This window comes from Artemia sp. Qi Xiang Cuo, chromosome 20 (genome assembly GCF_049724085.1).
Source record: "Artemia sp. Qi Xiang Cuo chromosome 20, ASM4972408v1, whole genome shotgun sequence".
Classification (NCBI taxonomy): domain Eukaryota; kingdom Metazoa; phylum Arthropoda; class Branchiopoda; order Anostraca; family Artemiidae; genus Artemia; species Artemia sp. Qi Xiang Cuo.
Genome location: NC_142813.1, coordinates 21,896,510 through 21,910,420, shown reverse-complemented (window position 1 = coordinate 21,910,420; position 13,911 = coordinate 21,896,510). Strand labels below are relative to the sequence as shown.

The 13,911-nt window shown below is 34.7% G+C and overlaps 1 protein-coding gene across 2 annotated transcripts in view; it reads left to right on the top strand.

Moving 5' to 3' along the window:
- Positions 1 to 13,911, top strand: part of LOC148940003 (uncharacterized) — a 139,826-nt gene that overhangs the window by 115,969 nt on the left and 9,946 nt on the right. For both annotated transcript variants that reach the window (XM_089106266.1, XM_089106265.1), the window contains exon 7: positions 5,722 to 5,821. In XM_089106266.1, coding sequence (XP_088962392.1) covers positions 5,722 to 5,821 — 100 coding nt within the window. The remainder of the gene's footprint in view (positions 1 to 5,721; positions 5,822 to 13,911) is intronic.

Below are 13,911 nucleotides of genomic sequence, written 5' to 3'. Positions count from 1 at the left end.
TGTTGCTTAAGTGACGCGATTTCAGTGACGTCACCTAGAGATTGTTTGAAACTTTCATATGCTTTACTTACTGTATGATTTTAGAGTATTCTTGTTGAAATATGACCCTCCACCCCTAGCATAACAGTTAATAGCCGCCAAACTACTTAAACACTGCATACTTGTGGTGACATCCATTGGAGGAGGTATGTGTCCTCCTAAATTTCTTTCACTCCCTAGATTATGAAAAATTCCTGTTTGTGGTATTTTCATTTTCTTTTATGGATATTTTCATTGAGCATGCTTTTTTGGTATTTAAATTAAAAAGCTGAAAGCAAGACAAAATTTGACCCTCTCCTTAAATTTCCAAGATGTGACGCCCCTCCGAACTTTAAAAGTTCAATCCAAGTCCAAAGACATACCTCAACCTATGCCTGTTTCTTTTTTATTCGTAATAAGATTTAAAGTTCTGGCTTTATTGTGTCAGGACTAACCTGGCTAAACACAGTCATAAAGGGAGAAGTACCCCTCCCCTTTAGATTCATTTGAGGATTTATGTACAAAACATTTGCTGGAGATAGGTTGACAGGCACGTAATTTTAGACATTGGAACCAAAGTAAATTTTTGCAGGTACCAAAAAACAGTGAAGGTGGAAACTAGGACAACCAGATATATCTTAAAAAATACAAAAAAAGAGAATTCAGTTTTTAATTTAAAGGACTTATGCAGTTATGCAATTCTGGTTGCAGTGGCGGATCCAGGTGGGGGAGAGGGGGCGCCCCCTCTAGCGTAGTCTAAAATAGTGTAATTTACTTAATTAACTCAGGTTTGCGTTAATTAAACTTGCTCCTAACGCAATTTTATCGGATCAACCTATTTTGCCCCCCCCCCCAATTTTTTTTTTTATCGGATCAACCTATTTTGCCCCCCCCCCCCCCAAAAAAAAATTCCTGGATCCGCCCCTGTCTGGATATAGCAGGCCCCACTTTTAAAAAAGAAGAAATGTGGATGAGACACAGCAAAAAATACGCTAAAAACTTACGGCATGCAACACTAAGAATGTAAACCTTTCCTTTGAAGGTGTAGTTGTCATCGGAAATCACTAGAGTATTCAATGTTTGATTTTTTACGGACGGAGGGCGCTATCAAGTTTAACTAATCAGTTTCGGTTATTCATTTTCGCGGTTCAACTTGGTAACATGAAAATGTGCTATTGTCCAAAAAAGTTCATAATTTTGAAACAACTCAAGAAAAATCTTAGAACATCAAGGTTTTGAGGTATAAATAGAATGGGTCCAGGGACAATAAAATCTTTTTATTTAGATGTTTTCAGTACTTTAAGTCACCTCACATGTGACATGACTTCTAATCTTCTGTGAAATAATTATAACCTTTCACAAGTTTGGACCGTGTTTACCTATATTTTTGGTTATTCTTCAAGAAGAGTTTTTCAGTATAAACAAAATTAAACCTTTTGGAAAATTAAATACAGGGTCATAAAAAAAGAGCGACATAATTTTGAAATTTATTTAAAAAGAAGGTCGGTACTGGTGCATTATGCGGGCACCGCTATATACTGTATGTGGAATTTCGAACGGGAAATGCTACAGTCAAACGGGAGAGACAGATACCCGGTACTAAAACAGTTGTTAGAGTGGAATTGATCTAATATGAATGTTAAAATTACAATTTGGTTTTTGCCAAATACAAAAAAGAGGCAGTTGAATTTTTACAGGATAAGGGTTTATTGCCCAATACAAAATAGTGTGAAAATGAACAAATTTTTTTTTTTTTTTTTTTTCGTTTTATTTATTCGTTTTATTTATTTCTGGACCAAAGAATTTCTAGACAACTTGCAATTCTTATTATTTTGTTCATAAACCATTATAACCAGGTATCTGTCTCTTCCTTTTGACTGTAGCATTTCCCTTTTAACATTCCACATACAGTATATAGCGGTGCCCGCATAATGCACCAGTACCGAAAGTTCTAAAAGAATATTCGCGTTTTCGTCTGAAAATCGTATCAGTATGTTATTACATTACATTAATGAGTCTTTTAACAAGCATGAAATTCTATGAACCGTTTTAAGCGTAAAGATTGAAATAGAGAAATTTTACTGTAAATCTGAATACATACCCTTTATCGGTAACCTAGGTTCTATTTATTTTTCGTTATTTTTGCGTGATGTATTCTATTCAGTTATTTGTATGCCTTTTAAGTTGCTTTCTATTTCTGTAAATTGTTGGGTTTTTTTTTGTCTATCGGGTTGTTATTGTTATCTTTTTACTTATATTGTACAATCCTTGGTTTCGGGAAAAAGAAAAAAAAAATCAAAAAAATCAGCAGATAATTAAATCTCGTTACTGTGTTATACTGCGAGTGCCATCTATAATGGTATGAATCAGGTGGCAATGAAGAGGCGAGAAAACCTTTAGATAAAGAACAATAAAGAAAATGTGGAATATAATCCTGCATTAGAAGCCAATTGATTGTTGTAGTTTAGCCTTAGGGATAAAAACATCATACACAATTTTAGGGGATTTGTCAATAATTCCATGCCTAAGCCTAAACTGGTCAGCTCTGGACAACAGACTGACAAGATTGAACTCCTTGCCACTAATCACTGATAACTTATTAAAGTCCAGTAAATGACCATGAAGTTGATGAAATTAACATTAAACTTAAAGATATTGAAGTTAACGAAATAGAAGTTTATGGAATATCTCAATGAATTTGAAGTGAAATAAACTGTCAAGTTTTGGACGTTTAAACTTGTGCCGAGCTAGTAACACCAGAAGACCAGAAAATCGAAATGTATCCAATTTTTTTTAAATTTTAGAAAATATTTTTTTAGTCACAATTTCTTAGCTATGGGAAATATAAATCATCAGAGTTAAAATATTTTTGTTTCGAAAATGATCGAAAACTTAGTTCCTGAGAAAGCTCTTTGTATTATTACTTTGTACTATTTTGTATTATTTACTTTGTATTATTATTTGTATTATATATATTATTATTTGTATTATTACTTTGTATTATTTACTTTGTATTATTATATTTCTCGAATCAACTTCCTCCTCTTGCGCCCTCCCCTCTCCATCTGATAGTAGTGATAGATGTTAAAGACGTGGTTGAATCATTTTATTTTCAAAGTAACTTTTTGAAGTATGTTTTAAATTCTATTTATAATCATTAATAACAAACTTACCAATAATTTAATTAAGGTGAATTCTTTTAAGGTATTCGACTCTGCTGAATCTAAGGGGGGAGATCCAGATAAATTTTATCTGCGAAAATTCCAAACTAACAATTTTTGAGATGATTTGGTAACGGCTTAGTTCATCCCCTCTTCTGAACTATACAGTATAATTACAGAATTTTTACCTCATTACTTTCAGAAATTGCGATTTATTTGATTATTAGAGTGGTTTCCAGTTTAAAAGCGCCTCACACCTCCCCCAACTCAACCTGGTGCCTTTGTGTAGCCTGAGTTCGCTGATTTTATTGTTCTTTGTTCTATCTGATAATATTTGGTACTATGAACCAACTGCTGTGGAGAAACAAGTAGAAAAATAAGTCGAACTATTGAAATGAGGAAACTTTTGTACACTGTTTAGAACCATAAGGAGTATTTAAGCTTTTCTGAGTGCAATGATGCAAAACCTTTGCCTAACCCTACCTAATCTAACCCTTTACCAAAACCAAAACCTTATTTTACCCCCCCCCCCTAATGTCCAAATCTATAGCCCAAATTTATTTCTAAAGTAACGAATAAACTAACGAAAAAACCGACGTGTTCTCGAATTTTACACGGCGTATACTTGAGTGAGTGGCGCATAATACACAAGTACCAAAATTCCTTCCCCCTACGGAAATTAAAAAAATACAACTCAAATAAAATTCTCAAAATTTGGAAAGCCTTATTTTCCACGGGGGGGGGGGGTATTTTCCGGGGGGTAAACGCCTAGAACCAGTGTGGTTTATGTACATACTGAGATTTGCCTGTTAGCTAACGAATATCTGTACGAAATATAGGACATCTGATGACCTGTTTATTGGGTTTGATAATAAGATTTACTATAAGGTTTGCTATTAATATTTACCATTATTCTAAGGCAAATGATGAAGCTGTTGACTTAAGATAAAGGTTAGGCCATTGCTTTTCTTGTTTAATTCTATGCCAGGTGATCTGTAGGATTGGAGATCTGGAAAGTTGACTAATGCGGGCTCCTTATCATGTTTTCATTGCTGGAACGACAGATGGTTTAATAAATAAATGCTTTTCTATGGTTACTATATCTATTCGTTTAGTACATAGCTGAACGTAGTGCATTAACCTCAGTTTTGTAAAGTTGGTGTAAGGTTTGCGATATTATCGCGGTGAGATGAAAAGACGTAACTCAATTTTGCTTTTGTTTATTTTGTACATTTCACGTTAGTTCAGGATGACTTCACAACATAATGGGAAGACCTCGTGTTTTATGTTTCGTTGTTGGTTTTGGGCGTGTCATCCTGACCAAAACCACAGGTTCTATCTGACGCTTTTTTAAAGTTGAATCTTATTTTACGCTGCCACGCATTGTTTTTTGAAAATTTTATATCGTTATGCGTCATGTTTTGCGTTTCGTTTGTTGGTTTTGTTTTAAATCATTCTGCTCGAAACCAGGGGTTTTGTCTTGTGCTTCTTTTTTTTGAAAATGAGACATAAAATGGAAAAAAAAAAATTTTTTATTATTATTGGGTCCTTTATCTGGTGGTCGCTTTTGCAGAGCCGAATCTTTCTCATATGAGGTTTGAAAGAAAAATATTTCAATAGCTCAAGATGAAAGGCTATCTAGCTTCATTTGTAAAATATATATCAACTTGAAGCCAATTTATTCAGCTACATACTATAAAATGGAATAAAAATATATAATAACGGTAAAATTTTGATTGCAAGCTTGAAAAGAAAAAGTTTCTTGACATTAACTGTTTAGCTATATGATACTCTGGTCAAGAGCCAATTGACCTTATTCCTTAGTAGAAACTCTATACCGCAATTAAAAATAATTTAAGATTGCTGTAAATGAAAATTTATTTTAATTAAGCACGATTAATGATTACTCTAAGATGGTGGTTGCGTGAAATAGGGTTTTATTGATTAACTTTTTTTTCGTCGAGCACGGTAGTATATATGTGAGACGTTCTATATTTAACTGTTCTTTTATTATGTGCTTTTGCACTCGGTTTTAGAGGTAGCACAGACTCACTAAAGAATTCATCCAAAGGGGAGGGAGTCCTCATTCCCTTGATGCGGTGTCAGATCTTGGCTTCTATTTAATCGCCCATTCCCCCCTGTCAGGGGGGGGGTAGTATACCTTCCTCTGTTTTTCGCTTATTCATACACGAAAGTGTCGAGCGAAAAAGGAGACGGGTCATAAAAATCTTGGATCCACTATCACTGCCCGCCTTGTGACCTCCTTCCTTTTTTGAGTGTATTTATTATTAGACCGGAGTCGGTCCAAGGATCCTTGCCTGTATTATCGTATTCTATTAGTTCTGTAATAATATAGCGGGGGGGGGGGCAACGTAGCTACTTAAAAATAGGAATTCATTTTTTAAGTGAGAGAATTGGGTCTAAAGTTCATTTTTTAAGCCCCTCCTCTCTCACAGGAAAACCAATCTTCGTATAAAATTATGGCTATGTGTGCCCATGGTGATCATCTTATACCGTTTTAAAAACCGTCTTCTTTTTTAAGACCCAAATCCATGAACTCGATTGCCAATTGAATCAAAGAGGCGATTTGGATGAGCAGCTTTCAAAGCACAGGGCGACTGTTTCGACTCTTCAGTTACAACGTGAGTGTGAAATATACTCATTTCCTGCTTTAACTTTTATGCCTTCATTTGCAAAAGTCCCCATCCCTTTTCACCACGAAAAAAAATGTGGGTATGACCCTGCCAATTTTCTGGGTATCTTAAAAGTCTCTCAGGTTTAAGAAAACGACTGTCAGCATTTTCAAATAGCGTCAACGGTTGGACCTTGCCCAAATCGTATTACTGTTTTTGTTCTCTATACTATTCATCTATTTGATAGGTTTATTGCTGGCTAGACGAATTTGCCCCCCCCCCTCTCTTCCGATTCCGGAATAAACTCCTGCATCTGTACCTTTGTCAGGCAACGTATCAGACCAAGAGTAAGCAATTACACCTCTATATTTACCTTTCCTAATCTTCAGCCAATATTTATGCTTTAAGTTTTGGCGTGTTTGCTGTTAGTGTTGTTCTGGCTTTTGTATTTGCAAATATTAGCCTTCTTGTAATTTTTCGCAAGTATGTTCATTTTCTAGGGACGAACTGTGTTAATTTTTGAAATGTTCTTTTCAAAAAGGTTTTTGAGAGGATTTTCTTTTGAAAGAAAATATAATATAACTGTCCATAGTAAAATAAGCGGCAATTTACTTTTTGGGATGTAGTCTTATTTACTATGTAGCTGTATTTGAAAATCATAAGATTGCTTATCAAGAAATGGCGTATTGATCAGAGTATAACTAATCTAAATATTTCTTGCTAACTTCTTAAACAACTTTTTGAACTTTTGTAAAATTTACCTGATATGAAAAAAGTAATAGTATTTCTCCTTTTTTTTCAACGGCAATATTATCTCACATTAGTAAATTACAGTGCTATTTTGTAAAGGCCAGTTGAGACGTGTCCTTTGCTAGACATTAATTTCTAGCTATCATCTCTTTTGACCAATCAGAGCTGCTTATAAAAGAGAAAGCAAATTATGACTGATAGATTGTGATTATGCCTAGATAGTGTTATCTAGCTAAGACAGCATGTGAATTGAATTTTTGGTACTTTGCACTCAATCAAATTAATAATTAGTTTTACGTTTCTTCTAATATAATTAAATGACATGCGACTTAATATTCTTCTGCTATCCTGGGGTTATGCCCCCCCTCCCGAAGCACAAAGACTCCGTAAAATTTGCATAAATTGTTAAATTTTCTTCTTTACTAGTGTAAGAATGCGGATTTCTGTTTGTTATTAGTGTTCTTCCGTCTTTTGGGTATAAAACTTTCACCATATTTCATGGATGGTGCAGCTGTAATGATAATGTTTATTGTTAAAGGGCCATTCTTCGCCTGATTGTGATTTTTGACTGGTGTCGGGGGTCAGATTCTGCATGGTCCTCTCTAAACTCAAAGAAGATTTATGTAGTTTTTCTTTTGATTTCTGATTTGACGAAGTAGAAGAAGTCTACGTTTTGGAAGGTGACTTCGATGAAAATTAAACGGGATTATGCATCGCGCGCAAAAATTTCAAAGCGTGTGTGATAAAATGTTGCAAAAAGATGGCGGTATTTTCACAGCTTAGTTTAAAAAACGCGTGATTTTATAAGAAACAAGAATTTTGTCTTTCAGAAGCTGGCTGTGGCGAAAGCTGAAAAGATTCAAACTTTAATCGCATGCGATAGTTTTTGGAACAAGGTAGTATTTCCGTAGCTCAAACAAAAAGCGTCATATCTTTGTATAGCAAGTGGACTACTATAAAAATGTTGCAGCTCAGTACAAAATCGGGTTGCACCTGTTTTGTGGTTGGAGAAAACCAAAGACCAATGATAAAAATCATCTATACGCATTTAATACACCACTCAACCAAATTATGAACTTCTCAAAACTACCGCTTTTGGGGTTCAGATCTATTAAAAGAATATCATATATCGGGGAATTCCTAAGAAGATATTCTTTTTATTTTATTTTTTGGTGAATTGGGTGGCTTTATTTAAGGAATCTTTAGAGGAAAGGATGAGTCTACAAAAATCTATATGGGGAGTGTAAAGTTTAAAAAAAAAACTGTTTTTGTTTATACTAGAAAAATGCCATATTTTTCGAATATTATAAGATTTTGCACTCGATGTGTATTTTCAGTCTCCCAGAAAGGTATCTTGTTGACGCCACTGCTTATTGGAAAAGAATGTTGATTGAAAAAATTTTATTGGAAAAGTTTTTTCTCTTATTAATCCTATTTGGCAGTATTGATGTATCCCATTACGCCTTGTTTTGCTGTTATTTCATAAGTAGCTATTAATTAATTGTTTAGACACGACAGAACCTTACTTGGATTAAGATTGGCTTATTAATTTTTATACATGAATGTGATCATGTCACAATATTGTTGTCCCAACTCCTTTATCTGCCTTTTTATCAAGTCAGCCTGATTTAATTTCTGGTCCTTGTGCGATAAATATCAGCAGGTAATTCTGGGCACGTTAAAGGTAGTCCCAGCATACCTGTTGATATCAGTTGCATTTTGGGCATAGTGTCAGCTATATTCTCAGTCTAAGCCTGGCTTGAGGTTTGTCATTTATTTTTAGTTATGCTTCTTTGCTTTTATGTTGCTTTTTGTACATTAGCATACGATCAGTGTTGCGCAAGGTGTCGACTGGATAATATTGTTGAATTTCTGCGAAGTTTGAAAGGAATATTCATTATTTTATGTAAGCACACCAGACGCGTACTCTGATGGTGACGGGGGGGGGTCGTCGTACTCCGAAATTATCAACATTTTAATGTTCTCTTCCCCCCTATCCCCCCTGAACTTAAGTTTTGCGTACATGCCTGAGTTCTAGTGTCTATTTGTACATTGCCGAAAGGGGGCTTGGCGTATTTCTTTAGTAAAGGTGTATAATGCCTAAATTGTGATGTCCTTTTAGGCCCTATTTTTAAAAAAAAATTCAGATTTAGAAAATCCCTCCTATCTGTCTTCGGCTGAGTTTTAGTAAATGGGAAATTTAATATATAAGTAAACGATATTCTTTTCCGCTCTAAGTATGCTGTTTCAACATATCTTCCGCTGTGTTCGTAGAAATAGCCACAAGATGGCTGCAAATCAATGTTTAATAATCTAAAAAAATTATAATCAATATTAATTTGTTTAAAGTTTTTTGTGTAGCTTTTGGAACTCCTTTTTGTTTTACTTGGTTCATCTTCTTTCTAAATGTTTTCACCATGCACACACTTTGGGTGAAGGAGAAGCTTGTCACTGAAATCTCAAAATTTCTATGATTTTTTCTACAATTACTTATATTCAGACATTTCCTGGCTCTTTTCTAAGTTTGAAGTTGAGTCCGTCCTCCCGCTTTGAAACAAAATCCTGATTACTTTCCTGCATCTAACCCACAAAGTCAAAACGAGCTTTTACATTTTTTCCACAATTTCCTGTAATTTCTGTGTTATTTCCGTATTTTTTGGATTTTCCGAATTCGCAGCTCCTCAGTTGTTGTCCTTTATTACCTGTCAGGAGCCTTTTCAAAACAAACCATTCTGTCAAAACCCTTCAAGTATTCAAAATTTAAAAGACAGTCATTTGATAGTACTTATATGAAGAACCTAGAGATTATATGATAAACTGGATTAACTCATAAATTATACTACGCTAAATGCCTTTTTGTGACAGCGATTTTGCTCAAATATGGTATTCCGGGTTGTCGGGGCCCTAACGGTAGAAAGCCATGGGATATATATTTGCATCACCGACTTTATTGATCTCATCTCCGATAACAGAAGAATGCACGGGTCATTAAAATCAAAATACGCGCGACTGTAGTGCTAATTATGTATCCTATTTGTGATTTCTCAAGATGAACAATGTTCAACTTTCAAACGTAAAATTTGTGACTGATTAACTGCAGTGAAAATTTAAGGCCACATTTTTTGAAACTTAAAATGGTTTAAGAAGGAACAAAGGTTTCCCTGCCTGTAATATGAACTGGTAAAATATACAAAGACATAGTGCTAGTAGGCAATACCACTAACTCACTGAAGCACCAAGCCGCCTGAGGCGAACACAGCTACACACGCTCCTCCTTTATTCATAAAGGGTCCCTCTTTGCACCCTCTCAGGAAGTTTACATTCTTGTTAAATCTTTTTTCGCGACATCCTCCGACACCATTCGCGGATGACCTACTTTTCCTTTGGCCCTAGACGGATAGACGATAAGGACAATCTTTGGGAATCGGTCATCCTTCATCCGTAGAACGTGCTCTAGCCAGCTGAACCTGTCTCCCATTATAGCCCTAGAAGGCAGGATTGACCCACATTTTTCGCAAAGCTTACTGTTTGAGATACGGTCAGTATGTCGGGTACCCTGAACAATCTGTATGTAATTTCTCTGGAAAACATCTAACACATCTTCCTCCGTTTTTTGGAGCACCCACGCTTCAGAGCCATGCTTGATCACTGTCATCATTATAGCCTCCAATATTCTGGTCTTGATTCGTAACATCTTCATTGCATTCACCATCTTAATAATACTACCTAAGTATGTGAAGCTGTCCGCTTGAATGATCTTCTCGTTACCCAACATCACCTTTTCACCAATAGTTGGGAACAAACTAGTGATTATGCAAGCTTTTCAAATCAATTTTTTACCTTTTCAGTTTCCTGCTTCTGTAGTATAAGTGTGACAAAAAAAAAAAAATAATAAATAAAAAATAAATAAAAAAAAAATTAAAAAAAAAAAAACTTGTGTTCCACTGGATTATGTAAATTGACGGCAATGTGCAGTGTGAGAGTTCATGTGTGTTCATCGTGACGATTTGAGTTTTTTGTGACGTTGAATGCATGTTATCGGTAGATAATAAGAATTCGACTTTCATTTTATTTTGCGGGGTCTTTTTGGGCGAATTTGGTACATTCCATCTGGGTACCAAAATTCGGCTTTGTAGGGGACAGGAAAAAGTAGAAGTCAGCTACACTGACAATCAAGATAGTATTCTAACTATCCGATTGTCCTTTAGCCAGTTTTTTTCCAGAATAAAACTTTGGTTTTATGATTGACGGTAGCGAAACACATGATTTTTTATGTTCCAGCAACAATCTTCTATTCTTTCCTAACAATATGGATTGTCACTGAAGAACAATTGTAACCTTAGAGGAAGAATTTTTGTTATCTGCAAGGGTAGCAAACTTAAATTCAGGAATGTTTTTATCAGATTCAACAAATTTAAGAATAGAGTTGATTTCACTGATAATATTGAAAGGCATAGGGACAATGTGCATAAAGGAGATCTTTTGATAACTAAATTTATGGAATATAATTGTGGATCCAGAACCAGTTGCGCTTAAGAGAATTGCCATTTTCATATTTTTTTTTCTTTTTGTTATTATTCTTTAATAATAGCCAAGTAAATATCTCTTCCCAAAACCTCTTACATAGTCAAAGGCTTTTCAGAATGAAGAAAAGTCTCTATTCCCCACGAATGTTTGTCTCAATTTCCCTTATGAATTCTCCGTGCTGCCGTTTGTTAATTAAAATGATGAAACTCCTTTTCAGACTATTCTAATATTCTGTTGCAAGCGCATGGTAGAAGTATCGTATAACACAAGTAATCCGTGTATGAAGTAATATTGCTTATTGATTAGAATGCTGAAATCTATTTTTCATATTGTTTTTGATAACCCATTTCAATCCTACAGAGGAAACATGTCCTGTCGTAGCTATCTCAGACATTTTTGAATAATAATAATAATAGTAATAAGGTTTATAATAATAATAGTAATAAGGTTTTTTCTGCAGAACAGACGAAGAAATACATTAAACACCGGAAGTCGAATTTTTTAAGATTACATACCATTTCTAAACAAAGGGATTTTAACGCTTACAAACAACAAAAAAAAGACTAGAATAAAAAACATTAAATGAAGACAATAAAAATAACGTTATAAAAAATTATACGTCCCAACCTTTTTCGCAGCCAGATATGAAACATCAATTATCAACCAATCTTATGGATCTATATCGGTTCCCTAATTTAAACCCTCATAATACCAAAAACGCAGGAATCCTCAAGCTACTATTAAGAAGAGTTTAAAAAAATAAAAGGCTATCCCTTTTTGTCTTGGTTGCAGGGCTTTATTTTAAGTCGTTAAAATATAACCCTTGTTTCATAAATGGGCCGCTCAGAAAACAAATTGATATCAAACTATTGACATTGTTTTTAAATTTCAAAATATAGTTTAGAAAGAAATTTCATAAAAAGTCGCTGCAGCATTTCGGCTCAGTTGGATTCTATTGTTGCGTGTCTTAAAAATATAACTCGGATTTTTAAGTGTTTCTTATTCAGCGTCACGTTCTCGTTGCTTTGGCTTGGTGTTAGTACATTGAGAGATTCAGCTTAAATCACACAAGTTTTGTGCACCGTTTCAGTTATTAGTTGCAATTTGCTTTATATCACTCTCTAAAAGTCCTTTTTTCGCTTTTATTTCTTTTAAGTGAATCGTTAACTTTCAGGTATTGTATCTTCAGTTTAAACCGTTTTGTATATAGTACAATTAGGGCAATACACAAGTTTTTAAGCTATTCAAAGTACTTATCATTTTACAGCTAAGTGCCACCATGTGAACTAATTTCTGTTATCTTCTTTCTTCTATCACCGTCATCATTTCCTGCTTAATTATTATTATTATTAGTTAACCCAAGTAAGATAAATTTTAATTGTGAATCTTCAGAAATTGATTTCCTCCTAATGAAGTTAAACTTTCTTATTTATTTAAATTCTCAATAAAATAAGAAGTTTTAATAATTTTTTGCGATTGCTGGTGATGATGAGGAAATGGGAGGAAGGGGGCTAATTTAAGTTAATCTTCCAGTATTACTAGTATGTGAATTCTCGTGCGTACAGATTCGCTGCATACAAGTTTGATTAACCCATGTTGGAACATTCAATAAGAGCAATGACGTTATTGCTACTCAACCACCCTGATTACCTAACTGTGAACCTTCAGGTTGACAGTTGGTATAATTTGATATAAAGGACCCTAAACTTGGTCAGTTAGTTTAGGCCAGTACTTTACAAAATAGGCTCAAGACACCCTGGAAGTAACCTTAGGTAGTTGCATCAATTGTCCCGCAAAATCATCTTTCTCAAGTATATCTTTTGACTTCAGGGAATTACTTTTGAAGTATTGACGTTTGAAAATTAAAACATTTCTTAACTCACATCTCTATAAAAATTCAGTTATCTGACGCTGTATCAAAGTGTAATATTATTTATCGCATGAAAACTTGTGTATTGAACTCGTTTGTATTTTATGTGGAAATGTGAAGTTACAAGACCTTCTAAGGAAAATATTTGTTTAAATTGTCTGGCCAAATAATTACTTGCTAAGGCACCATATTTGTATGTGGCTACCAATTTGAGCTTCGGACACAATGTGCCTATGATTACGGGTTCAATTCCTTTTGATTTTTTATTGTTCCCTTTGCGAGTCTTCATATCTGTTATGTAATCCCTTGCACAAAACTTACCCACTTGGAGGTTAATCTCATTAGGTCAGCCAGAGCTGTAGTATTTATCTCTGGCGATTTAACGAGATTGGCTGAAAATATGGTGTGATCATCGCCAATAAAAAATTTTAACTCTTATCAGCGGAATTTCTCTGATAACATGTGTAAATATCGGTGAGCTTTACTAGAACGCTTTGCCTTGGTTACCTAATCTATGTAGTCCGCTTGTAATTATTGCAATGTAGACATTACGGCCTGCAAACAGTTTTCAGTTGATGATGTATGATGGTGTGAACCAGTCTTCAGCAGTATGCGCATGCTGTTCTCTCCCAGTGAGTATTACATCAGGTACTGGTTTATTAGCGATGTACCGGACTTGCTGTAAGACTCCCAGGGCGTGAGCAACCCTCCTTCTAAGTGCATGATATCCTACAACTCTAAGGTACCCTCTTTTCTTATTTTCTTGGGCAAATTTAAAGGATCGCTGTTTCGCATGATTCGTTGCAAAAGCAGATTTGTGCTTCTTACTTTATGGATGTTATACAATTGCATCCCCGAGTACAGCCACACAGAGGGACGAGGTTACGGGTAAATTCTTCCCTCAGGAGAGTTTGAAGTCCCTGCCCTTACAAGATTTGCTTTCTTTTGAGAA